At 40.9% G+C, this 26,941-nt stretch overlaps 1 protein-coding gene across 1 annotated transcript in view; it reads right to left on the reverse strand.

The window, feature by feature from the left end:
• Window positions 1-25,597, reverse strand: part of usp10 (ubiquitin specific peptidase 10) — a 67,238-nt gene extending 41,641 nt beyond the window's left edge. The window contains exons 1-4 of the mRNA XM_060837980.1: window positions 25,483-25,597; window positions 8,996-9,064; window positions 7,924-7,969; window positions 6,289-7,374 (exon numbers count right to left, since the gene is read on the reverse strand). Coding sequence (XP_060693963.1) covers window positions 6,289-7,374; window positions 7,924-7,969; window positions 8,996-9,064; window positions 25,483-25,503 — 1,222 coding nt within the window. The 5' untranslated portion in view covers window positions 25,504-25,597. The remainder of the gene's footprint in view (window positions 1-6,288; window positions 7,375-7,923; window positions 7,970-8,995; window positions 9,065-25,482) is intronic.
• Between the last annotated feature and the right edge of the window lie 1,344 nt (window positions 25,598-26,941).

The following is a 26,941-nucleotide window of genomic DNA, read 5'->3' on the forward strand; positions in this document are numbered from 1 at the left end:
CCAGAACTAGAGGGCATAGGTTTAGGGTGAGAGGGGCAAGATTTAAAAGAGACCTCAGTGGCAACGTTTTCACGCAGAGAGTGGTGCGTGTATGCAATGATCTGCCAGAAGTAGTGGTGGAAGGTGGTACAATTGCAACATTTAAAAGGCATCCGGATGGGTATATGAATAGGAAGGGTCTGGAGGGTCATGGGCCAGGTACTGGCAAGTGGGACGAGATTAGGTTGGGCTATCTGGTCAGAGTTAGACCGAAGGGTCTGTTTCCGTGCTGTACACCTCTGACTACAATTGAAGGATCCTTAGCAATAAGATTGTAAAGGAGCCAATTCATACAAACCACAAGATAGCAACTCTAAACGTCTCACGAAACACCATGTTAAATCTGCACCCTTTAAATTAATGTTAATTTTAAAACAAAGTGCACAATTGTAGTCACTCACATCACCTGTGTTCTTAACACATCTTAATATTAATAATAATGGTAAATGAGTATTAATTGTAAAGATTTAACAAGCTCCGCTGTGAATACAGTTAGAAATGCTCAAACTACAGCTTCAACCTCTGTTGTGCAGACCACAGTCAATTAAGACTTGTTACTTGTGGAAGGTGACACAGCATCCTACTCCTCTTGAATTATAACCTGGTAAAAATCACTTTTTTGAGTGTGGAAGAAATCTGTTAAAGGAATTACTTTAGATATGGATTCCCTCCAGTGTGGAAACAGGCCCTTCGGAGGTTCAGTTTGGACTTGTTGGGCCGAAGAGCAAGCGTGCCAGACCCATTCCTCTACATTTGCCCCTTCATCTAACACTACTGCCAATTTAGCATGGCCAATTCGCCTAACCTGCACATTTTTTGGACTGAGAGGAAACCGGAGCACCCGGAGGAAACCCACACGGACATGGGAAGAATGTGCAAACTCCACACAGACAGTTGCCTGAGGCGGGAATTGAACCTGGGTCTCTGGCGCTGTGAAGCAGCAGTGCTAACCACGGTGCTGCCCAAATGATTTTAACATACAATTCTTGTGGGACCCTCTCCATGACCACCTTCTGAGGTGCAATCAAGACAAACATCCTTTTTCATGAAATCACAAGAAATTGCTAGGGTTGGAGGATTTGAGCTATAGGGAGAGGCTGAACAGGCTGGGGCTGTTTTCCCTGGAGCGTTGGAGGCTGAGGAGTGAACTGAGAGGTTTACAAAACCATGAGGGGCATGGATAGGATAGATAGACAATGTCTTTTCCTTGGGGTGGGGGGGAAGAGTCCAAAACTAGAGTGCATAGGTTTAGGGTGAGAGGGGAAAGATATGAGACACTTAAGGGGCAACATTTTCACACAGAGGGTACCAAAGGAAGTGGTGGAGGCTGGTATAATTGCAATATTTAAAAGGCACTTGGATGGGTACATGATAAGGAAGGGTTTGGAGGGATATGGACCGGGTGCTGGCAGGTGGGACTAGATTGGGTTGGGATATCTGGTTGGCATGGACGGATCAGACCGAAGGGTCTGTTTCCATGCTGTACATCTCTATGACGATCAGTTATTGTCCAGTGGTGAGTCTTTCCCACAGATTTGCCATTATCCTGACAACACTGCTTTGCGAAAAAGAGACAAAGTTGAAGATTTTTGACTTGAACTTTTGACTTTGAAGACTAACACACAACAGACAGAATTGAAGAAGGGACAATTTATACACAGGGCTGCTGGGTCCACCAATTTTTGTCATTTATATAAATGACTTGGATGTGAGCATAAGAGATATAGTTAGTAAGTTTGCAGATGACACCAAAATTGTAGGTGTATTGGACAGCTAAAAAGGTTACCTCAGATTACAACAGGATCTTGATCAGATGGGACGATGGGCTGAGGAGTGGCAGATGGAGTTTAACTTTAGATAAATGTAAGGTGCTGCAGTTTGGGAAAGCAAATCAGAGCAGGACTTATACACTTAATGTTCATGCCCTGGGGAGTGTTGCTGAACAAAGAGACCTTGGAGCGCAGGTTCATAGTTCCTTGAAAGTGGAGTCAAAGGTGGATAGGACAGCGAAGGTAGTGTTTGGTATGCTTTCCTTTTGGAATACTGCATGCAATTCTGGTCTCCGTCCTATTGGAAGAATGTTGTGAAACTTGATTTACAAGGATGGTGCCAGGGTTGGAGGATTTGAGCTATAGGGAGAGGCTGAATAGGCTGAGGTGGTTTTCCTGGAGCGTCAGAGGCTGAGAGATAACCTTATAGAGGTTAATAAAATCATGAGGGGGAAGGATAGGATAAACTGACAAAGTCTTTTCCCTGGGGGGAGGGAGTCCAGAAGTAGAGGGTATAGGTTTAGGGTGAGAGGGGAAAGATATAAAAAAGACCTAAGGGGCAACTTTTTCATGCAGAGGGCGGTACGTGTATGGAATGAAACTGGTGCAGGTTAGAACAATTGCGACATTTAAAAGACATCTGGATGGGTATATGAATAGGAAGGGATTGGAGAGATATGGGCCAGGTGCTGACAAATGAGACTAGATTAAAGTTTGGGAGAAGATTTGTAGCTCGGGTGTTCGTTGTTGTGGTTCTGTTTGCCGAGCTGGGAATTTGTGTTGCAAACGTTTCGTCCCCCGTCTAGGTGACATCCTCAGTGCTTGGGAACCTCCTGTGAAGCGCTTCTGTGATGTTTCCTCCGGCATTTATAGTGGTTTGTCTCTGTCGCTTCCGGTTGTCAATTCCAGCTGTCCGCTGCAGTGGCCAGTACAGCACTACTATTATAGGACAAGCCAAACAGAGAACAGCCATGGAATTCCTAGAGGCATGGCACTCATCCACAGATTCTATCACCATACACATCGATCTGGACCCAATATACCGGCCACACAAATTCCCAGCTCGGCGAACGAGACTAGATTAGGTTGGGATATTTGGTTGGTATTGATGGGTTGGTCTGAAGGGTCTGTTTCCATGCTGTATATCTCTATGACTCTAAAGGAACAATCGTGCTACCATTGCACGGAGATGCAGGAATTACTTAAAAGTTTACCCATCTTGCTGGAGAGCTGATTGGTCAAGATGTTGCCATGGAAACACAGCAGAATGTGCCAAGCTTCATAACATGCTAACTTTCTTCTCTCTTCCTCCTACTCCCACCCTCAACCCCCAAACAATTACAAAATCCGATGTAAACTTTGATTTGTAGTCAGAATTTATTGTCAAAAGTAAGTCTTGTTAAGTACAGCAAACCTGATCTGTGCTTTCTTGCAACCTGGGTCTAGAAGTTTGGTAGATTAGGGAATTTTACAGACTTTGCATGTTACCCCAATAATGCATACCACATAACAGAACCCAATGTATGCATATTTTCAGCTTTCAGCATGCGCAAATGCATCAATCTGCAAGTCCAACTGATAATTTCAAATTGGTTTCTGGTATAATACATAGCATGGTTTAATAAACGTTGCTCAATAGTAGACTCACATCTAACACTAGACTTTGTTTCTGAGGGTTGCAAGCACGGGCTGGTTGAGCACAATTGACAGGCTGCCCGATGGGAATAGTTAATGGGTCATATTAGGTATGTCTGCAAGACCTTGGTTCCGAAATTCATTTCAGTGGTCTGCAAAAGTTTGTAAAATGGCAGCATCCTGCCAGTGGAGGAAACCATGGTCACCCAATGACTGTCAGCACAAATCAAACATATGATGCCTTACTGGGCACAATCAGAATTAGAATTAGAATCACCACAGCGTGGAAACAGGTCCTCCAGCCCAACCCATTTCCCTATCCTATATTTGCCCCTGACTAATGCACCTAACCTACACATCCCTATGGGCAATTTAGCATGGCCAATTGACCTAACTTGCACATCTCTGGATTGTGGGAGGAAACAGCAGCACCCGGAAGAAATCCACACAGACACAGGGAGAACATGAAAACTCCACACAGACAGTTGCCCGAGGCTGGAATCGAACCCAGGTCCCTGGCGTTGTGAGGCTGCAGCTAACCACTGAGCCATCATGCCACCCCCAAGTCTGTAAAATTCCCCAGTCTATCCATCTTTTAGGCCCCCCCAGGTTGAAAGAAAGCATAGACAAGGTTAGATATTAGATTAGATATTAACTTAGATTACCCTTCGGCCCAACAAGTCCGCACCAACCCTCCAGATAAACAATTATGAACTACTGACATAATGCTAGTCCACAAACTTTCCTCTACATAGAAAGAGTCACAGACAGACACAAAAAGTGTGTTATGGTCAGTGTAAAAAACTGGAAAGGCAGTTCTCTGGTTCCTGTCCATGGTTTGCTGTAACGTGCCTACTTCTGATCTCAACGCTGCTCCTCAAATCTTCCTTCTCCAGGAATTTTCATTTGCATACAGGCGACACAGGTTAGCTGGTTCACACACACACAATTAAATCCCAGATCTTTACAGCTCACAACTTACAACTGATGAGGTTAAATAAAATGGCTCTCTCCAGGATTGAAACGCCTTTTACTATATAAGACAAGTAGCTCCTTCCTTTCTGTACATCCAGTGGCTTCTGTCCAGAAGATTCACAACTTCAACTTGTTCATCTGCTTTGGTGGTAATCGCATAGTTTTTGCGGCAGGAGCTCAGTGATCACCATTTCATATGAAAATCAGCAACATGCTGCTGGCTAAATGTCCATTTGTACACAGCCCCCTGGCTCCAGCTTGTCTGAAACTAGGCTTTCTCCACTGCTTGAACCAACAACCATGTAAACAGCACTTAAGAGTGAGTATCAGATACAGTAGTGTACTTACTGAAAGTGCAACAATCCCTTGTTTTTAAACCAGTCCTTTTCCCATTTCAGTTCATAATCGAATACAGAAAAATAGAAGTAAAACATGAGTAGTACATCCTGTTAACCATTTGCAAAGAGCAGTATGCTAACCTTGCTTAATCAGGTGCAGGTCATGGACAACTAGTCCATCCTCGCAAATGCCAGAACACTAGTTCAATATTAGGTACAATTTTGTAATTATATGACTCTTAAATAATCTATGCTAAGAACTACAGCAAACCCAATTTATCTGTCAGGCACTTGTATGTGCCAAGAACTACCATATTAACATACAGAACTCTGTTTTACATAGGCAAAAAGAATTTGCACGTGCATTGTATAATTTTCATAGGGGGAAAAAACAGTTATAGAGAATGCCAATCTCTTGCATTCCCATGGCAACACCATGGCCAAAGTATACCTGCCTAGTATGAGAACTAAGACTGACAGTCAACTATTCCTGTTGTGCCCCTCATGGTAAACATAGCCCAGTGTCCTGTTCATACACTGTACAAGTTGATGGTCCTGCATCCTCGCCTTGATGAGTGAGAGACAGAAAGCTTTGAGCTTGTGTCTCCTTTTACCAATATTTAGGTTCTCTGCTAATAAGCAATTACTTATAGACTCAGGTTCAAACAACTAGATGTCCCAATTTGCAACCTGTGGCTCATTCCAGATATTTCACCTCGAGAGGGGGGGACACACTTTCTGGATTCCAAATGCATGAATAATATTCAAATAAGAGTGGTGGCTTCATTTCAGCCTACTTAATTTTATACATGACTGTTGCCACTTAAACTATATCGACCATCTTGAATGGCGTATCTAGCCAAAGGCCTTCAAGCCCTAGAATGTTTTGATACCTACTGAATTACAGAGCACAAAACAGAACTGCTGTTAGTAGGTACTACTCTGATTGAAGGACCCCTTTTCCCCCCCAGTATATAATGTGATATATGATCTCAAACTTAATGGAACCTGTTGCATAATTCAAACACTGCAAAATTATAAACAGACACAGGTTTAACCAAGTGCAATTACTGATGAAGAAATGATTTGTTCTTAGTGACTTTCATCGCAGACAAAATTAATGCGATGATTTTTGTGCCAATAAAATAAATCGCTGTTCATGCATTATGCATTGATGTGCAGCGACATATGCTTGATAATCCATACAACCTGTTCAATCTTCGGGTATGAAATAGAGTGTCTGAATAGTTGTCACATTGCTAACACAAGCACTGCCTTTTTACATTCAGGCTATTGTTTTATACAGAAACTGGTTACATAGCAATACATCTAGGTCAGGAAGCATTTTCTGAAGTTAAGTAACTTAACAGATTGGTCTCAAGCTTTTAAGCTAAAATTTTGAAGAACTTGTTAAAAAAATGTTAATAATTGAAAATCAAATGCACAAATATTAACATTGAAACCAACCAAAGTATACCACAAAAAAAGAACTTGTCATTTGAAACTCCTTTGTAACATGTTCTAAAAATTACCAGCTATCTGTTGGGCTGCAGAATCCTCAGACACTGGAACAGGCACATCCATTCTTATTTCCGGTTGTTTCTCAGGTAATTGAACAGAAGCATTGGCTGGTGTGAATTTTGCCTCAACATAGGCCACAGGTCCTGAAGAGGGCTTTGAATTGTGGAAGAGACTAGCCCAGGATTTGGCTGGCAAAGGAGCAGAAGCAGTAGGAGGAGCTAAAACTGTCTGCTCTGGCTCGGCTGCAAATACATCCTCTGGTTTCTCCTGCTCGCATTCTGTGCTATCAGTTTGCAATCCTTCCCCATCAGTACTAGGATGTGCTATAGCACTATCACCAGAATATTCCAGTGTTTGTCCACTGTCATTTTTAACATCCACAGTAATGTCTGTGCCTGCATAGGATTGTGCAATAGCTGTCCTTACTGGGCTATTCCTTCCAGTCTCAGAGAGATCGGGCTGTTCAGTGGAATTAACCTCAATAATAGCCTCATTGTTTGCCTCCAGCTTAAATCCAGGCTGCTCAGCAGTCCTGGCCTCATCTAGTGTACTAGAGACTGTATCATTACAGAAGGCTCCACTAATGAAGTCCGCATCATTTTCAGGGCTATCACAAGTCCTCTGATTTGCTTTTGAAGAAATAGTTCCATGAGATTCAGCAATCTCTTTTGGGCCAAGTAAATCAACCTCTTCTGGGCTTATTGCATTTAGCCCTGAGTTTAACACATGTCCATTAACAAGGCCCAAAGTTTCAGCAGGACCACCAGCATCACTTGCACCTTCCTGATAGCGATAATAACCAGGTGGTCTTTTCTTCTTGTTCCTTCTTTCCCTTGGGCCTTGCCCACGGTAGACGAGATCATCATTTCCCTGGCAATTGCCACTGTCCAGAGAAATATTACCCTCCCCAAATTGGCAGTCAATGGAGCTATAGGCAGCTTCATCCGACAAGTTATTGAGGGATTTCTGTGCAGGTTGATAACCCAATATAAATTCCGGTGCCTGTGGATTTAGAGTACTGGAAACTTTGTAAATATTGCCCTGCAACCCAGGCGGTTCCGACTCATTTTCTTCAGTGTCCGAATCATTTCCATCTCCTGTATAAACAAAACAAAAGTTAGCTGCAATGTTTATTTCTTTTAAGTTACTATATAAAATATTATCCTTCATCTTGCTCCAAAAATAAGACACTACTAAAAAGCTACATAGTGAAAATAGTTTTGTTTAGAACAATTGAAATATTAAGTCTGCAATGGTTTAAATAGCTTACATTTGAGATTTAAGCTGAAAATCACACCACAGAATTCGAGGGGGTCAACACTTATATTTATCATGTAGTATCACAAGTAATTTATATATTATTCCCAAATTATCCTACAAGCATTTGATGCAAAAATCAATGCAAGCACATAAAAAGTTCAAGCTCCAGATGAAACAGCTTATTTAAGCGATAACTTTTTATGTATGTACTCCCATTACTAAGCATTATTTAGAATGAGTTTGCATTAAAAAAAAATTACTAATCCTAAAACACAAAAGAACTAAAGGTAAACCTATTTTATGTATAATCTTCATGTTATTCACGATTGTTCCAGATTATTGCAGTCAATGGAAGCTTAGCAAATACTTACATATCAACCACTTACCTACTGTCTGACTGACATGCAAGACTTTATCATTAAATGGGGGAAGCTGTGCCAAACAGAAAACAAATGTTTGGTATTATTCCTTACACAGTATTATAAAATCCCCACAAACATGATCCTTTGCCATATATTTTTGTTGAGTGATTACAATTTAAACAATTTGGTCCAGAAAATTTCAATTCAAATATGCAAGATACTTTCAATCTACAATACCAAAATTGCGCATACCTGCACAGAATAAAAAGGGTAAATATTACACAGGAAAACATAAGCAAATTTCACCAATGATAAAGAGCTACAGATGCTGGAAATCTGAGACAAAATCAGAAATAGCTGGAAAAACTCAGCATCGATGGAAAGAAGGCAGAGCCAATGTTTTGGGTCCAGCAAGAGACAAAATAGTGCTCAGCAAAGCGTTCATCTGGTCTGCATTTCAACCCCACAGAAAATAGAAGAGACTACATTGTTAGCAACAAATACAGCTGACTATTTTGAGTGACATGCAGGTAAATTACTACTTCAGCTAGAAGGTATGTATAGGAGGGGGAGGAAGCAAACAAACAAACAGGTGTTACTCTCTGCAATTGCACAGTAAGACACCATGGGGGTGTGGGACAAATGGAACAGAGTGTCCCAGAGGATACAGTCTCTGTGGAAGGGTGGCAAGGGAGCGGAAGGAAATGCGATGACATCCCGCTTGAGATGGTGGCAATGACAGCTTATGATCCTTTCTATATGGAGGCTGGTGGAGTTGAAAGCGAGGATTGTATAAATGTTGCGGGTGGAAAACAAATGGATGGGCAGAGTGCAGGAGATGAGTCATAGTTGAGGTGGCGGGGAATCCTCAGTTGAGGAAAAAGATTGACATTTCTGAGGGCCCTTGTGGAAGGTGGATCAGAAGAGAAGCAATCTTTACATTGTCATTGTACTGATCCTTCTTTAATAATAGACACCACGTTTCAGTCACAGAATACAGAGAATCAGTGTTGAGAAAAACAAAAGATAATCTCAGAGGTGCATTTTCTTGGACTGATTACTGTTGCTTCCCCCCCCCAGCAAAGAGTACACTTACCTCAACAGAGCTACGTGATGTGACAAAGAACTGATTGAATTCATCAGGGCTGAACTCCCCAAAGATGTACTGAAGAAAAAGAGAAAAAGGATGCTTATTAACTTAGATTGACTGTGAGCACATAATACTTCCTAAAACCTAGGAGCATATCTAGCAAATGGCTGACTTGTAGTTTATCCTGTCACAACAACAGCGCTAGACCATGCTGCTCATTGTATTCTTGCCAGTATCCTTTAATACACACACCATATAATCAACAGTTGAGGACTGTGCAAAACAACAGTTTTTCCCATGATTACTAAATGTAGCCAGACAGAAAATGCTTGAAAGATTAATTTACATAAATGTAGGATTTGTAACTTGTAAAAGTGAACAATTAAAGGTAATGAAAAAAAATCAGTCTGTGATAAAACATTAAGAGACCATGGAGTAAATGAACAAGATCAGGCAAATACCAGAATTTTAGTTAAACTTTTCACAGAATCATAGAAACCCTAAGTGTGGAATCAGGCCATTTGACCCAACAAGTCCACACTAATCCACTCCCCTACCTTACTAATCTACATTTCCCCTGAAACGTACCTAATCTACACATCCCTGAACATTATGGGCAATTTAGCATGACCAATCAACAAGCAGCATTCAGACAGCATTTTCAACACAACAGTTAATACTTGGTGCTAAAACTGAAAGATTTATTATTGCACATGGCCAAACTCTTATTCAAAGTCAAAGTCAACAGGAAAAAAACAAGCTGGGCTTCTGTTCTAGATCACTCACCAGCACCTCATACTGATGTAGTCATGGAATTAGGGTAGTCAATACGTTCAAAAAAGATCCAATTGCAAAACACACAAAATAAATGCTACATGAAGCAAAGATTTAAAAATTGGTCAGGTAAGACTGCCCATAAAAAGCAGGACAAATCCAACCCAGTCAATTATCACCTCACAAGTCTACGCGCAGTGACAGGAGGTGCAATTAACGGTGCTAGCAAATACCACTTCCTGAATAACAAACCTGCTCACATGATGCTGGTTCTTCCATGTCTACTCTGCGCCCGACCTCATTCAGTCTTGGCCCAGACAGGAACAAAACAGCTTAACTCTGGGGAAGGGGGGGGTGGGGGGGTCAGTTAGACTCTAAACATCAGCTCTTTTCTCTCCATACAGATGCTGCCAGACCGGCTGAGATTTTTGTTTTCAGATTCCAACATCTGCAGTAATTTGCTTTTATTACAGCAGCTCTTCACAATGGGTCACAGCTGAAGATGGTTGGAGCTGTTTCATCAGTGATCTCTGCCCCATCATAAAGGTTCGAGCTGAGAATTTCACTTGTGACTACACCATGGTCACCATCAACTCAAAGACTGATTCATGCCACGCAAATGCTTAGCAACACTCACTGCCAGGAAGAAAATTCAACCATCCCCACCTTTGTCAAATTGATATTGCCAAAGTACTCATCAGCATATTTCTGCAGTTACCAGAACCCAGGCATGATCACCATATAAACACTATAGCTATAAAAGCAGAGAATTCTGCAACAAGTTGCGATATTAAAGAGTTAATTGGCTCTGCTGACCTGCAAGAAATTGAATGCCCGGGGGCAAGTTGGTGTGTCTTTGTTCTATAGGTGAAAGGTGGGAGATTTACATGGGCATTTCCTTGCCACTCAGGGATGATTTACATTTTTCATCCGCAAATCAGAAATCCATAAGAACATTACAGTTGGAATTTGACTACTCCCCTATACTTTCAAAGAAAAGATTTGCAACAGATTTGACCATTAAAAGATTATTTGCATGACACTGCTTCTGGAAGGGAGGCGGTGACTGTGAGGGAGTGACTGGCAGTTGTCTTGTAGGCATTACTAACTGCGATGTAAAGATTTAGTATAAAGGAAGGACTGTTTCCTTTGTTCAGTCAGAACTTTTGCCATGACTCCGTAAGCCCTGCGAGGTGTGTTAAAGATTTCTCCAAAGCTTGTACTGTACTGTGCGGTGCTTAATAGATTGGGTTGCTTATTCACAGACATTGGTGTGTTGCAGTTGCATTAACTGTGTAAGAACCTCAGGAAAAAAAGCTGCCTCCCAATTCCTTAAAGCCTGCCCACCACTTACTAGACACAAATCAGCAATATAGTAGCAGACTTAACACTTGCTGAAGCTCAACATCATCTATGATAAAGGAGCACACTTGACTGACACCTCATGTTTTATCTTCAACATTCACTCCCTCCAACACAGTGACAGCATTGGCTACTATCTACATGGTACACTTCAATACCTTACAAGTCTCCTTTGACAAAACATTCTAGACTTGCAACCAAATACATCCTAGAGCAACGAAGACAGCAGATACATGAGGACACCGCCAGCTGAGAGCTCTACTCCAAGCCAGACACCTACCTGATTTGGAACGACTGCTGATCCTTCATTGTCACTGGAATAAAATCCTGAAATACCTGCCCTCACATTACTGTGGATGTATCTATGGTGCAAACACTGCAATGGTTCAAGAAGGAAGTTCAGCACCACTTTCTAAAAAGGAATGCCTGCTAGCCCAGCCAGGAACACACACACACCGCATGAACAAACATAAAATTATAACCCAATAAGAGAATCATAGCCCTCTGAAAAATTAAACCATTCATGACATTCAATGGTGGAGTCCTGTATTTCCTTAATCCAAATATGTTCCACACCAGAAGTCTCCTCCTTGCAGAGGCCACTGGGATGTCCATCCTACCCATTACCAACCCACAACTTCATTTTAACCTTGAGTGGGAAGGGAACAAAAATTCCAAGTTGACTCAATTGATTAATGTACCACAGTGACCAATTATATTGCTACCTTCAAGGAAAATCCCAGGGGAAGGTAACATACGTATTCATTTTCAGTGCAATACTTGTATGTACTGCATAAGAATTTATCCTGCTAATTGCTATTTTTTCAGGTTTAATTTTATAAACACCCTCACTCTAAGTTTCAACAAATTGTAAAAGGTATTTTCATTGTCTCTTCTCATTTTGGGAACATTCACACCACATCTCTTTCTGCAGCTTTTCATTAACATACATTATATATTTATTTGGTCTGCCTCCCTCCTTCACTCAAAACAATTTAAATTAGATTGTCAATTTCAGGCAGACTAAATTCTCCCATAATGGCAGCCATTAATACCAGAAATTCCAGACCAGGCTCATTAAAAAATAAGATTGGGTCCCTGGTCAAGATATCAATCATTGTTAACCTTAAAATAAATTCATAAGAATTAAGCATTAAAGCTAGGAAAGAAGAAACAATCACTGGTATAAATGGAAAGGAAAAAAAGAGATTATAATATGGCATCTTTTTTTAAATTTGGCACTTAAACTGGCAAAAATTATATACCTGAAATCCCGGATGTTGACTGCATTATCACAATTGCCACGAGTCGTCAGTTATGGGTGCAAGTGACAAGGCTCTTTGCCATTCAGTTTTATTTAAGGCAAAGCTGCATTATTATTCAAGTAAGTTATGCTGTAAATAAAGTATAACAATGATATATAAACTCCTTTCAATATGTGTCTATTACTTCACGTGTGTTTTTAAATTGATTATGTGGACCTCTTGATCAACTGGAATATTGATCAACGAGCACACTCCTGATCCCATTGGTGCCAGTTAATAAAAAGTTTGCTCTATCTTTTTCAGACAATATCATATAAAGCCATTTGCAACTGGCTCACAGCTCACCCAACCATTTCAAATTTGAATGGTCATTCCTATTTAAGTGTCAAGATCAAAGGCTTAAATCAACAGATCAACAAAACAAATGATGAGAAGCACAAACTGTTAAACTATTCTACTTTTATTTCTTAATTTCTTGGAAGTCAGCCACTGTGTAACTGCAAGGACTCAAGTGAATATAGGTATGAATGATAAATAAATTTAGAATTCTAATTTTATTTAAAATATAGAAGCTAGTTATAGAAATTAAACAATTAAACAATAACTTTGCACAGCAACTTTACCACAGGAAAATATGGTGGAACAGATTCTGGAACATAGATTTTAACAAAAAATTCTATCCCTGTGACAAAACGTTCTTGGTCTATTGAATAAGATTCCCCTACCTAGCCACTTTCTCAGCTGAACCTTTGGTGTCCTATCTGATTCTGAAATGAGGCTCTAATGGCACAACCTCTCCATTAGTAAGACCACCCAGTTCCATCTCTGTATCATGAGATCACATCTTCAAGGCACTTGAGTGCAAAACATTATACTCATTCAATGACAAGATAATTGCATAGAGGAGTTGAAAATGTGTTGCTGGAAAAGTGCAGCAGGTCAGGCAGCATCCAAAGAGCAGGAGAATCGACGTTCCGGGCATAAGCCCTTCTTCAGGAATGAGAAGAGTGTGCCAAGCAGGTTAAGATAAGAGGTAGGGAGGAGGAACTTGGGGGAGGGGCTTTGGAAATGCGATAGGTGGAAGGAGATCAAGGTGAGGGTGAGAGGCTGGAGAGGTCAGGAAGAAGATTGCAGATTAAGAAGGCATCTAGCTATGAAGAGATCGAGGGCAGGTAAGAGGCCAGCACGGGGTGTCCAGGTGGATGGGGTGTGCTGGAGGCGGGAGAAGGGGTCGTCAGAGGGTGGGCGAGAATCCTGGTTGAAGAAGTAGGCGTGGAGGCGAAGGTGACGGAAGAAATTGCATAGATGAGCAAAACATTTGTAAAAAGATAGTTTTACAGAGTGCCTTGAAAGGAGAGAAAGGAATAAGTTTAGCAATGAAATTTCACAGCTCAAATCTCCTGGACAGAGTAAATGCTGGGAAGATGTTTCCATTGGTAGGTGAGACGGACCCAAGGGCACAGCCTCAGTAAAGGGAAATCCTTTTAATATGGAACTAATGAGATACTTCTTCAGTCGGTGAATGGTGAATCAATGGAATTCATTGCCACAGAAGGTTGCGGAGGCCAAGTCACTCAAAGGACTAAAATTGAATAATGTAGTGTTCTTCGGATTCAAAGTGTTTAGTAATATGGACAAACAAGGCACAGAAGGATTTGAAAATGATGTGGCTTAAGTTTGAGGTGTTCAATTATCCTGTGCTCACTAATTAATGCTGGTTAAGATTGCTGGGAGTAGAGGATTTAAGTCATAGGGAGAGGCTGAATAGGCTGGGGCTTTTTATCCCTGGAACACTGGAGGCCAACAGGTGACCTTCTAGATTTATAAAATCAGGAAGGGCATGGTGAATAGCCAATGCCTTTTTCCTAGGTTGCGGAATCCAGAACTAGAGGGCATTGGTTTAAAGGGGGGGGGGATTTAGAGTCATAGGGTCCTACAGCAGAGAGACAGACATTTCAGTCCAAACTGGACCAAAATGTCCATCCATGCTAACACCATTTCCCTGCACTCGGGCCCATATCCTTCTAAACCTTTCCTACCCATGTAATTGTCCCAATGCCTTTTCAATGTTGTTAATGTACTTGTCTCAAGCACTTCTGCTGGCAGCTCATTCTATATGCGTACCACCCTGTGTAAAAATCTTACCCCTCAGAGTACTTATTCTTTCCCTTCTAACCTTCATCTGATGCTTTCTCGTCCTTGATTCTCCAACCCTGAGAAAAAGACAGTGCATTCACCCTATCCATGCCTCTCTTATACACGTCCACAAGATCCCAACTCTTCCCACCCCCCAAGTCTCCAATGCTCTAAAGAAAAAGGTGCTGGCTTGTCCAACCTCTGCCTATAACTCAAACCATTGAATCCTGGAAACATCCTTGGAAATTTCTTCTGCACTCTTTCCAGTTTAATAACATCTTTCCTATAGTTAGGTGACCAAAACTGAACACAATACTCCAAGTGCAGCCTCACCAATGTCTTGTATAGCTGGAACATAACTTTCCAACTTCGATACTCAATGCCCTGACTGAAGGCCAGTGCGCCAAAAACATTCTTCACTCTTTGTCTACTTTAAGAGAACTGTGCACCTGAACTCCAAGGTCCCGCGGTTGCACTACACTCCTTAAGGTGCTCCCATTCATCATGAAACTCCTACCTTGATGTGATTTTCCAAAATACAAGACCTCATACTTCCCTATATTAAACTCCATTTGCCATTCCTCAGCCCAGTTCCCCAACTGATCAAGGCCCTGCTGCAATTTCTGATCAATTTCCTCAAATGTCCACGATACTGCCTAATTTTATGTCATCTGCAAACTTACTAATCGTGCCTTTAAAAGGGACCTTTTCATGCAAAGGGTGGTGCATACAGGGAACAAACTGCCAGATCTGTTTCAGTGTTGTATGAATCGATATGAGCAAAACTAGGTGAACTTGTTGATGGTTGGCTTTCCATCTTCAACCAGGAGAGCATGCGAGCCATATAATCTGGAGATGAGACACATACCAAGTTTTCAACAATAGTTGGGCTGAGGCAGGGGCTGGCATGGCTGAGGTTTATGAAGGTGGAATTATGTACACTTACCAACAGACACTGTTGTTAAAAGCTCAGTTCAGGGTCAAATAGGCCACCAAGGTTGCAGAGCCTGATTTGGTTAAAGGTTAGAATGTGCCAGTCAGCAGTACAAGGTATATTTCGACAAACTTCACCAAAGCTCAAGGAAAAAAGACAACAAAAACTTCCCACCATGAGATATAGAGGGTCTAGAAATAATTAAAATCCTCTAATTGTATGCATCTTCAAGTGTTTGATGTAAAAGGTAATTGCTCATTATGTCACCTGTAATGGCATGTATGCTGAAGCACCTCATGTGAAAGAAAGTGATCTGTATTACACTTAATTCATTGCCAAATTTCAACTCATATCTAATGGACTTTCACTTATTTTGTGAAAAGTAATTTTAATAAAAAAGGAGATTGCTTTTAACTAGCTCAACCAAACATTAAAAAACATGGTTATTAGCCACAATACTCTGCTAATCCGATTTGAGAATCCCAAACCCAATCAATAGGCTGCATTACTAATTACCTACAACAGAGAGGGGGTAGGACAATGGAAAGAAACCAACGTACTTAAACATATACTTAAATTGCAATGAGTCATTAGAATCCAATTGTCACTGACCTTAACGGAACCGTAGCTCATTCAATCCCCAGCACATTGTATATCATGGTTGACTGGATCCCGTAAATCCACAAACATATATACTAGTCACCTATTCTGAAGTTAATAAAACACCCATAAACAAGAATTTGTTTGAGTCTCTGACTTCGTATTTCACCAACTTAAAATATTCTTAAAACATTTATTGTTAAATATCCTGAAAATAGAGAGCATTCTCCAAAAAACCTAAAGTTAGAAATATTTTCAAATGCCAAATCAGAACTTTGAAGATCACCTACTGAAAATTGTTTAAACTAAATCGATCCAAAAATAACTACGTGCCCTCCTCACACACCCCCCTCCCCATTTGTGAAGAGCTTGATTAAATCAAAAACAAACAATGAAACAAATCCAATGTCTTTAAGTGTGCTCTCCTTCATCTAGTAATCAAAATTCAGGCAGCATTTTTCCGTCAGATTCAACAATATTTCATTTTCTGGTTTCGGGATGATTTATTGACCCTATACTAATAGCAATTACTTTTAGTTCATTACAGCTACATTACTGGTTTTGCGCAATGAGTGAAGAATCCATGGGTCAAAACCAATTGGACCAATTATAGGAAATTTAAATAGATAAGTTATTGATGGTTAAGTTGCAATGTATTTTGTATGCATCATCATGGAGTTGGATTTATGTTGCACCTACATAATCCATACAAAATATCACATTTTAACTCGTGCCATGATCAAGATCAGTTAACTCAGTACAAAACAGAAACCAACTCAAGATCTCCTGATCTATGTTTTAACCAAAAGTCATAAATGCAATGTCATAATCCCTATACACTTACTACATACTACATGTTGAATAGTTAGAGGTTAATGTACACAGTACCGAGCTAGCACGCATTAATTAGCTCTCATGATTTGGGTATACAGAGAAAGTAATCAGTTGATTGTGAAGTTCTTTGGAAAATGCCAAGTTGAAAAATAAATGTAATCTCTTTTTGCACAGAAACATGTTTCATTGTCAAATACAGTGATAGCTTCTCTCACTCCGAAAACAAAAAAAAAATCAGAATCCTTATAGTACAGATAGAAGCCATTTGGCTCATCAAGTCTGCACTGACCCTCCAAAGAGCTTCCTACCCTATCCCTGCAACCCTACATTAACCATGGCTAACTCATTTGGCTTGTACATGCCTGGACACTGCAGGGCAATTTACCATGGCCACTCAACTTGCTCATTTTTGGACTGCAGAAGGAAACCAGAACAACCAGTGAAAACCCCCACAGAAATGGTGAGAATGTCTGTGTGAAGCTTGCACAGTCACACAAGGCTGGAATCAAACGCAGGTCCGTGTCGCAGCTCTTACTTTTAATTTTTCCTTAAGATTGAATTTTAAAAACTCAAGTTGCTATATCAACTTCACATATGTTGGAAAGCTTTCAACTCAATTAAGTTACCAACCGAACATGTTGTATGTTGTGCAGTTTAACAATACTGCAACTTAACAAAATACATAGTTTATACTCAAATAGCTAGAGAGAAAAATCCATGATTTTATCATAATATCTCACTGAATGCAGCCCAAATCACCCATAATGGTGATTTCTTCTCCCACCACCTATCCCCCCCAAACAGAAACATGGTCTTTTTGGCATCCAGTCAGCTCTAAGATATCATGCTTTGCTTTGGAAATCTGTAGTTAAGACAACCCTCTGATAAATTCAGTAATTTGGTAACTAAAGTGGTATGTCCACAGGGCATTGTTTATTAGCAAACCTGACGTACCCTTGCATTGCATTCCTTTGGATTCCCAACTGACAAGGTACAAAATGAGAACCTGGTACTTGGGCAGTCCAAGGTTCCAATAAACTTTACCCAGGCTTAATTCTTGGAAATTACACTTTTAATTCAAATTCAAAGCATTTGCACAACATAGATTTAATATAGAGCTGACCACAGTGTCAAACATCGTATCACAAGACAGAAGGCTTTAAATCAGGTAGACCAGTCAAGAGCGAACTCTGTTTCAGGTAAGATTATAAGGCAGGTTCTAAAAAGCACAGTATTCTGACCGGAAATCCACAGAAGGCCTACCAGTTCCCTCAGAACACAGTTTTTGCTGATTACATTCAAAAACATCTCTAGGCACAACTGGTGTTATGAAGCAATGGTTTCACAATTCTGCATGCAAACTCGACTGAATATAACATCGATCCTCCAAGACTCAGTGCTGCTATTAAATTTCACACTGCTTAAAATCCTACTATGTTTTCGTCTCACCTGCCAATGCTTAAAGATTCTGACATCTTCTGCTATTGGAGGGCAAGATCCATTATATAGCAGCACTAGTGCAACTATGAAGCTCCTTCAGACAAGGTGGTGAGTTTCTAAGTCAGTCAATAAAAATACTTAAATTTTTAAAAAAGATTCAACTGGAACAGCTTGTGTACTAACTTAAATGGGTTTTCTATGTTGCCCGCATGCAAGAAAGACAATATATATCAGCCAACGTGAATGAACAAAATTGTCCCTTTCAACCTAACAGAAGCATCCATACAAGTTGGGAAATCTCAACTTTGTTTGTACAAGGATATGAAAAGCATGTTAAATACTAATTTAGTTTCTTTCATAAACAAATTACAACTTTATTGCATGTTTAAGTACCTACAAACATACACCTACTTTATTCTTAAGCTTTTCTTTCAGTTAACAATTCAGTTATTACACAATACACGTTCCTGATGCAATTGTATAAAATTGCAAGCATACTTACAAGTCTGCGAATATTTTCAGGAAATCAGTCAAGGATTTCAAATGCCTCATATATGCAAAGACTATGGAATATTCCAAAGTAGTTTCCGTGATCATGTGATTATTGCAAGGCTACAAGCTTAGTTAACTTTCAATGTTCTTAAAATGTAAATATCTAAATAACCCTTGGACTTGGTGGTTCAGTTGGGTAATTAACACCATTCTTTTATCTCTGTGACACAAGTTAAAATCCAACCCAGTGAGGCAGGACTAAAGCATTTCTTGCTAGAATTTTATCTGATATCATCATTCAGGTAATAGTGGGTGGCTGGTACAGAACAGATGCATTTAGCTTTACGCGATCCAAACTAAGAATTCTCAAAGTGGGAGGGTAGGACCCCAGACAGAATTGACAACTGAAATGTTGAGATTGAGCACTGCAAGGCAGCAATATTTACAAAGGAACTAGGCCCTCCTCTCATTGGCTTTCTGCCCATTCCCTACTTCTCCACTTGTATTCTCTAAGGATTTGTGATAACATTTAAGCCTGAAATGGGGTCAAAGTGAGAAAACATTTGGGAAGCACTGATCTAGAATCATCAAATCCCTACAGCACAGAAGAGTCCATTCAGCCTAGTGAGGCTGCACCAACCATCCCAAGAGCATCCCAGTCAGACTATGGGACAACTTAGCACGGCCAATCCACATAACCTACACATCTTTGGACTGTGAGAGGTAACCAAAGCATGCAGAGAAAACCCTCAGATCCAGGGAGAATGTTTGTGTGGAGATTGCAGAGTCACCCAAGGCTGAAATCAAACCTGTGTCTCTGGCACTGTGTGGTAGCAGTGCTAACCACTGAGCCATCCTAATCTAAATCAAAAACTAAACAGTTTCCTTCTCAATGAAGTTATATTTTGCAGAAGGCTTTGAGTTGTCCAAAATGGAAAGTTAATGCAAAATGGAGTTTGATAACATTAGCAGAAATGAACTGAGGCTTAGATATTTATTACATCACACAAACCTCTGATGAGATTGTTATATTTAACCTTTAATTAGCACGTTAGTCTAATTTCTATTTTTATTATCTACTTCAGACATGGGTGACCCTGGCAAGGCCACATTATTATACTTCCCTAGTTGCCTGAAAGGAGAGCAACCTTCCATCTTGATTTTACAACTCACTCGCTTGCCTCATCTTCAAAAAAAATACTACAAGCTAAGTGCGTAGTGTGAAATGCGAGTAAGCATGATTTATGATCGTTCTGCAGCTTTCAATCTTTCTAGCATCAGACATAAGATAACCAGTTTTGTTGAATTAAATTTCATATTTTGCCACCATTGTCTGGGAGCAAAATATTAGCTTAAGGACGCACAGAATGCATTCACATCAGCAGCACCTGCTATGATGAGGACAACACTACAATTTGGCATGTATCACGTGACAGATTTCAATACTATCAATATAACAGCAGCATCAAGTCAGGAAACCATTTCCACCTGGAAAAGACTACTTAGAGTCTGAATTCAACACAGCAATGCAAATAAACTCAAGTGCTAGATCCTTTAACACATTATGTAAATATATAGACCAGTTCACAGATACTAATAGGCCTAGGTAGACAAATTTTTCAAATAAATCTTCAAATGGAATAAGCAATTCAACTCTACATACATCACACTCATGATGCTTGTATGTCACAGGACAGACTACTATCACTCATATCCATAAATGCTGGCATACAGAAATTATAACATGTACTGCAAGTGCATATCATAATTAAGAGCACAGTCCATAGAATCGCTATCATGTGGAAACAAACCCTTCGTCCCAACAAGTCCACATCGACCCTCCGAAGAGTAACCCAGCCAGACCCATCCCCGACCCTATTACTCTACATTTACCCCTAATTAATACACCTAACCTTACACAGCCCTGAGCACTATGGGCAATTTAGCATGGCTAATTCACCTGAACTCCACATCTTTAGATTGCAGGAGGAAACCCATGCAGACGGTAGGAGAATGAGCAAACTCCACGTAGACAGTCGCCAGAGGCTGGATTCGAACCCAGGTCCCTGGCGCTGTGAAGCAACAGTGCTAACCACTCAGCTACTGCAACTTTTACTAAGCTAACAAACTGCTCATGGCATCACTAACAGCCCCACTGGAGGAAAGAAATACATTGATAATGGAGAGAATTAGCCACCTTTAATAGCATTCAAATAGCCACCTCTTGGTGAGAATCTAGAAGTACAGTGAGATATTTAACATTACAAAATTGAATAAGAAAGTTTGACAAATTTATATTAATTAGAAGTATAACATGAAGCAAGATTTGTAGTAGGATGTATAGTTGCTCATTACTTATTGTACGACTTATAAGCAATATTGAACCTCTTGGTTATAACAGGACAGTGGCATTCTGAGTTCAAGGTTGGCTTGGAGACAGAAAGTACAGACTAGTGACAAACAATCGTCTTTCGGACTAGATGGATGCATACAGTGATGCCTACTAGAGCTCAGTATTAAGACCGCTTGAAACAAATGTGATGGTCTGGAATTAGAAACATAGGACTGCATTTTGAAGTCGCTGAATGACAGAGTAAATGAGGAGGTCAGTAACAGACTTCAGGAAAACAGACTTGGTGAAGTAAATGGATATACATCAAACAGAATTTACGAGAGAAGTGTGAAGTAATATAATTCATTAGGAAGAATGAACACAGGCAATAATAGATTAGATCAGATTCCCTACAATGTGGAAACAGGCCCTTCGGCCCAACTGGTCCACACTGACTCTCTAAAGAGTAACCCACCAAGACCCATTTCCCTCTGTCTAATGCACCTAACACTATGGGCAATTTAGCACGGCCAATTCACCTAACCTGCACATCTTTGGACGATGGGAGGAAACCAGAGCACCCGGAGGAAACCCACGCAGACAAGGGGAGAATGTGCAACCTCCACACAGACAGTTGCCCAAGGCTGGAATCGAACTCAGGACCCTGGTGCTGTGAGGCAGGAGTGTCAACCACTGAGCCACCATGCCGCCCCAAATAAATTGACATTAAATAATCTGAAAGGTTTGCAGAAAGGGAGAGATATAGGGACATGTATATAGTGAAAATACGGTGGCACAGTGGTTAGCACTGCTGCCTCACAGCGCCTGAGACCCGGTTTCAATTCCCGACTCAGGTGACTGACTGTGTGGAGTTTGCACGTTCTCCCAGTGTCTGCGTGGGTTTCCTCCGGGTGCTCCGGTTTCCTCCCACAGTCCAAAGATGTGCGGGTCAGGTGAATTGGCCATGCTAAATTGCCCGTAGTGTTAGGTAAGGGGTATGGGTGGGTTGCGCTTCGGCGGGTCGGTGTGGACTTGTTGGGCCGAAGGGCCTGTTTCCACACTGTAAGTAATCTAATCTAATAAGTTAAAAATGCATGAGATCCCTGGTGTTAATAACTAATAACAAAAGTAAGGCTGTACTAAGCATCCATAATTAATTATTGGTGACACTTCAGAAAAAATCTCAGAAAGAGTGAAGACAAGATTTACTAAAATTATCTCATTTGAGGGGAAGAATAAAAAATAGTAAACTTTTTTAAAAACTCAGTTATATGGAAAGTCAGACAATGGTTCTCCTTGGAGAAAGCAAATAGGCATTCTGATACAGTTTTAAAAATCATTTAACAGTTTTGATGAACAAAGGAGGATACATATTCCACTGACAGAACAGTCACTAAGCAGGGCACTGTGATTGACTTTGACTGGCAAAGAACCTGAAAGTCTATGCAAGTCAGGGTGGTGGAGATAGAAATCAAAAGGAATTTCCAAAGGGAATTGGTTAAATACTTTCAGAACTCCATCAAGAAGCTTGCCTAGATACAATTAGGTCAAGTAGCTCCTTCTAATTCTACAGCCAGATTTCACAATCGGTGGCAAAATGACAAATGATATCACTGCCCTTAAATAATGTTAGACATTTGTCTGACAATTTCTAGCATGGATTCTCTCTTTTGGGGAGTCACTGATTCTGGGGCCAATTGTAAGAGGTCACTAAGTTCAGCAACTGTGATGTCAGATTAATCAGCCAATCACATTGAAGAATGATACAACTGACTGATACAAACTCAATGGGGGTCAGCAATCAGCTAAAAAAGATTTTAAACACTAAATAAAAAAAAGTTATCATATAGAAATTTGACCTTCCATAAATAAAATTAGTTTTTCAAAGATGAAAGGGAATATTCAGGAGTAATTATGATTTAGTAATCCATTAAAAATACAAGTCACTTAAGGATTTTTTAAAATAACAACATTACAGCACAGAAAAGAAACCTGACATCAGTTCAAGTGGTTTCTACGAATTGACATCTGCTGGAATTCAAAAGTACATCCTATAGAAGTGCAGGGAATCTGACAAACTGCTGGATAATTACATTAACTGCACGTTTGGATGCCAGACCTGCTGTCAGGTTTGTACATATTTGTTTGTTATACATATGCTTCCTATACATTTTTAAATTTTATTTTCCCTCAAAAGGATTAAATTGGAGGGCTTGTCACTTTACCTGTTCCAAATACAGATCTACCTTAGATTATAGTAATGTCAATGTACCTGCTGCTTGCTAAAATAAGAAACTAGAAACAGTAGCAACAATCCTCGAAAGAATAGGTCATAAAAACACTTTTGCTGGTTAAAAAGCCATGCATGTTCAAAATTAGACCTTAAGATGAATGAGGTTTTCCACAGAGTACTCCTGCAAGCAAGTACAACCGCTTGCTATGGTAGCAACAATTTTCAGTGTTGATTTAAGACAAATCTGCTTCAAAATGTGAGAAAAGGCTGTCCATAGCATTTTTAGGCGTGCATACATGCAATATACAGGTATTTTTGAAAGCTCCACTTCTGTGGAGTGTCAATTGTCATTTAGCACTGCATTTCTGCACAAAAACAAAACTGGATGAAGCAAATTAATTTTAAATTGAAATTAACTATTTTAATAAATATTATTTGGGAAAGGTATTTTTAAAATTGAAAAAAAAATCAATGACAGCATATTACAGAAGACCCCTTTCTTTTTGGAGTGTATTACAGGAACTGCAAGACACCTCAAATCTTCAACTGTTTGTTTTTGTGTGTGCAAAATTATCATAATAAACACTGAAATTAATAAGTGGTGGGTACGATGGAAATCTTAGAGGTTAACAGTTATCCACTATCTCATTTCAGCCCTTCCCTTCGCAGCAGAAAATCCACTCTGGTTACAAATCATTCAACATAAACAATTCCTAAGAGCTTTAAATTCAAATAAGAGTCAAAATAACATTTTTCTCAACTGATGGATTTGTTCATAAAGCAGATATTATTTAATCTATCAAGACCAATTTAAAACTTTACAGTTCTTGGCAAGAAGACCAGTCATGCTAGAGTTGATGGGACTATCTAAAGCAGATATTTAAAATGGTTTTCATATTGTTTGTTATAACATCTTTGCCCTCAGATATTCTTCATTGACTTGGGAACATGCATAGAATGCAGATAAAGATGGTGGCAGGGTGGTGAAAAGCTTCATAGAGCAAGCAATTTCTAAATGCAGAGTTGATAGCAAAATTCACTAATTTGTTATAATAATACAATTGACAGGACTGAATTTGTTTTTAAAATATAAATTCAATTTTCACACGTAGTTCTAACAAGGACATGAGAGAAAATGCTGGTCAGATTTTACATAAAAAACACATGGCAACATAGTAAGCAGTTTATCCACACTAGTTTAATTTATTTGAGTAAAGCAAGAGGAACTGTTCAAATTCGACTGAAGATAAACAAGGAGGCTGGAAGCCAGGCAGCAATCCCACTCAAGGCTTTTACCAACTTTCTAGATGTTATAGAAAAGTGTGCTACAAGTTCGATCAGAACCACAGCTTGCACTACAATAATTAGTGAGACTAAAAACTAATGTGACATGTGCGTATTATAGTACATGCAGAAACCAAGAGATTTCAGTTCAGAACACGTGCAGAACAGGATCACCCCCGCCTACAAATTAAAATCGTCGGAATCCACTTCGACCATTCCACAGTATTAAAAGTACATGTCCACAAACGCGGATCTTGGAAGGTCTTATCTTGCCCACAAACGTGTTGTGATAAAACTCAAGGATATACCCTGCTGTCCGAGAGAATCCCTTCCAGGTTAACTGCAGGGGACACACAGTCCAAGCTGGAATGAATCATCATGCGCCCCTCCCCCACCCCTCATCTCTTTTAATGCTTTCTTGCTGAACCGAACATTTTGGAATGCAGCCGAACTATAGAAAATGGCCTGTGAACAGGGCCGCGGCGCATGTCAGACCCAGGCAGAGCGAAACGTGAGGCACCACGGCGGGCGGGTCCCGTTAAAGACATGTGTCCTTCGGATGGTCAAAGAGCCTGACAGCATCGCGTGGGCCCCTGGGCTAAAACTCTACGACGGCAAGGAGTCAGGCTGAAGAAAATACCCCGGGGCCTAAACCTCATGGATCCTCCTCCTCCTCCCCCCGCCCCGCGCTATCACCACCTCATCCTCGACAGGGAACAAAATCTCTCATCCTGCCCCCACCGCCGAGTTGTTTCATTCCCCGCCTGGCCCCCGGCGTCATCCGCTGCCATGCCCGGCTCTCCTCACCTTTATACTGTTGCTAGCCATTTCGCTGCTTTTGAATGAGATAACTCATGCTTCCCCGTTTGCCGCCATGTTGTCTGCTCCGCCGGAGCCCATGCGCCTGCGCGCCCGTCTCCCAGGCGCCTCTCCCCCCCCAGACCCCCGCCCCAACCGCTACCCTCCCATTGGCCCAAAACCGCCGCCCTCTCCTATTGGCCTGCCGCTTCAGTGACCCCCATTCGTCCCTCTGCTGCACGCCTCCTTTTCCATTGGTCGAGCGGTACCACCGCTCTTCCACCATTGCTCCGCCACATCCACGCTCTCCCATTGGCCTAAAGGCCACGAGGACCGCGTTCTATTGGTCAGCCCGCGGGACATGGTCATGCCGCCAATGGCCCACGCGTCTCCCGGACCGTGGCACCTGATTGGACAAATCGCGCGCGGCTGGTGTCAGGCTTGCTCGATGATTGGTCAATACCCGCCCCACTTGAGCTTTCCCGGTTCCTATTGGTCAGGCTGGAACACTGGTGGGGGGACGTGCCTACTCATGGGTCACTCTTCAAAAAAGGAATGGAACACTCAAGTTGGGTTTAGGTTTGCATTCTGTTTCTTATTTGAGATGTGCAATAATTCGACTTTAATTTAGGGCAAATTATCTTCAGCTCATTCAGAAACTCCAGAGTCTTCAGGAATTTGCCTGTGTTCCAATTTAGTGAAAGTGACAACCAATTTGTGCACATGAAACTTACAAAAACAACAGTGTGATAATAACTGGTGAACCTATATCTTAGATTAGATCCCCTGCAGTGTGGAAACAGACCCTTTGGCCTAACCAGTCCACACTGACCCTCCAAAGAGCAACCCACCCAGATCCATTTCCCTCTGACTAATGCGCCTTACACTATGGGCAATTTAGCATAGCCAATTCACCTAACCTGCACATCTTTGAATTGTGGGAGGAAACCCACACAGACGCGAGGAGAACATGCAAACTCCACACAGTCACCCGAGGCTGGAATCGGACCTTGGACCCTGGTGCTGTGAGGCAGCAGTGCTAACCACTGAGCACCATTATCTTGTGAAGTTGATTTAGGAATGAATATTTACCAAGGTATGCTGAAGCCCAAGAAGGGCTATTGGGGAATAGTTGTAGTATCCATACCTGTGGGCCAATAGCTCTGGGTTCAAGTCCCACCTGCACCAGACATAGAAGAGAGGAGCAGAAAAAAGTCATTTGGCCATTTCAGCCTACTCTGCTATTCATCACCATCATAGTTGATCATCCAACTCAATAGCTTAATCCTCCTTTCTTCCCCACCCCCCCAACCTTTGATCCCATTTGCCCCAAGTGCTAATACTAAATGAGTATTTTGCATCAGTGTGAAGAAGGACATGGAAGATATATACTTTTGGGAAATAGATGGTGACATCTTGAAAAATGTCCATATTACATAGGAGGTCATGCTGGATGTCTTGAAATGTA

The sequence above is a fragment of the Hemiscyllium ocellatum genome, chromosome 17, assembly GCF_020745735.1.
Source record: "Hemiscyllium ocellatum isolate sHemOce1 chromosome 17, sHemOce1.pat.X.cur, whole genome shotgun sequence".
NCBI classification, from domain to species: domain Eukaryota; kingdom Metazoa; phylum Chordata; class Chondrichthyes; order Orectolobiformes; family Hemiscylliidae; genus Hemiscyllium; species Hemiscyllium ocellatum.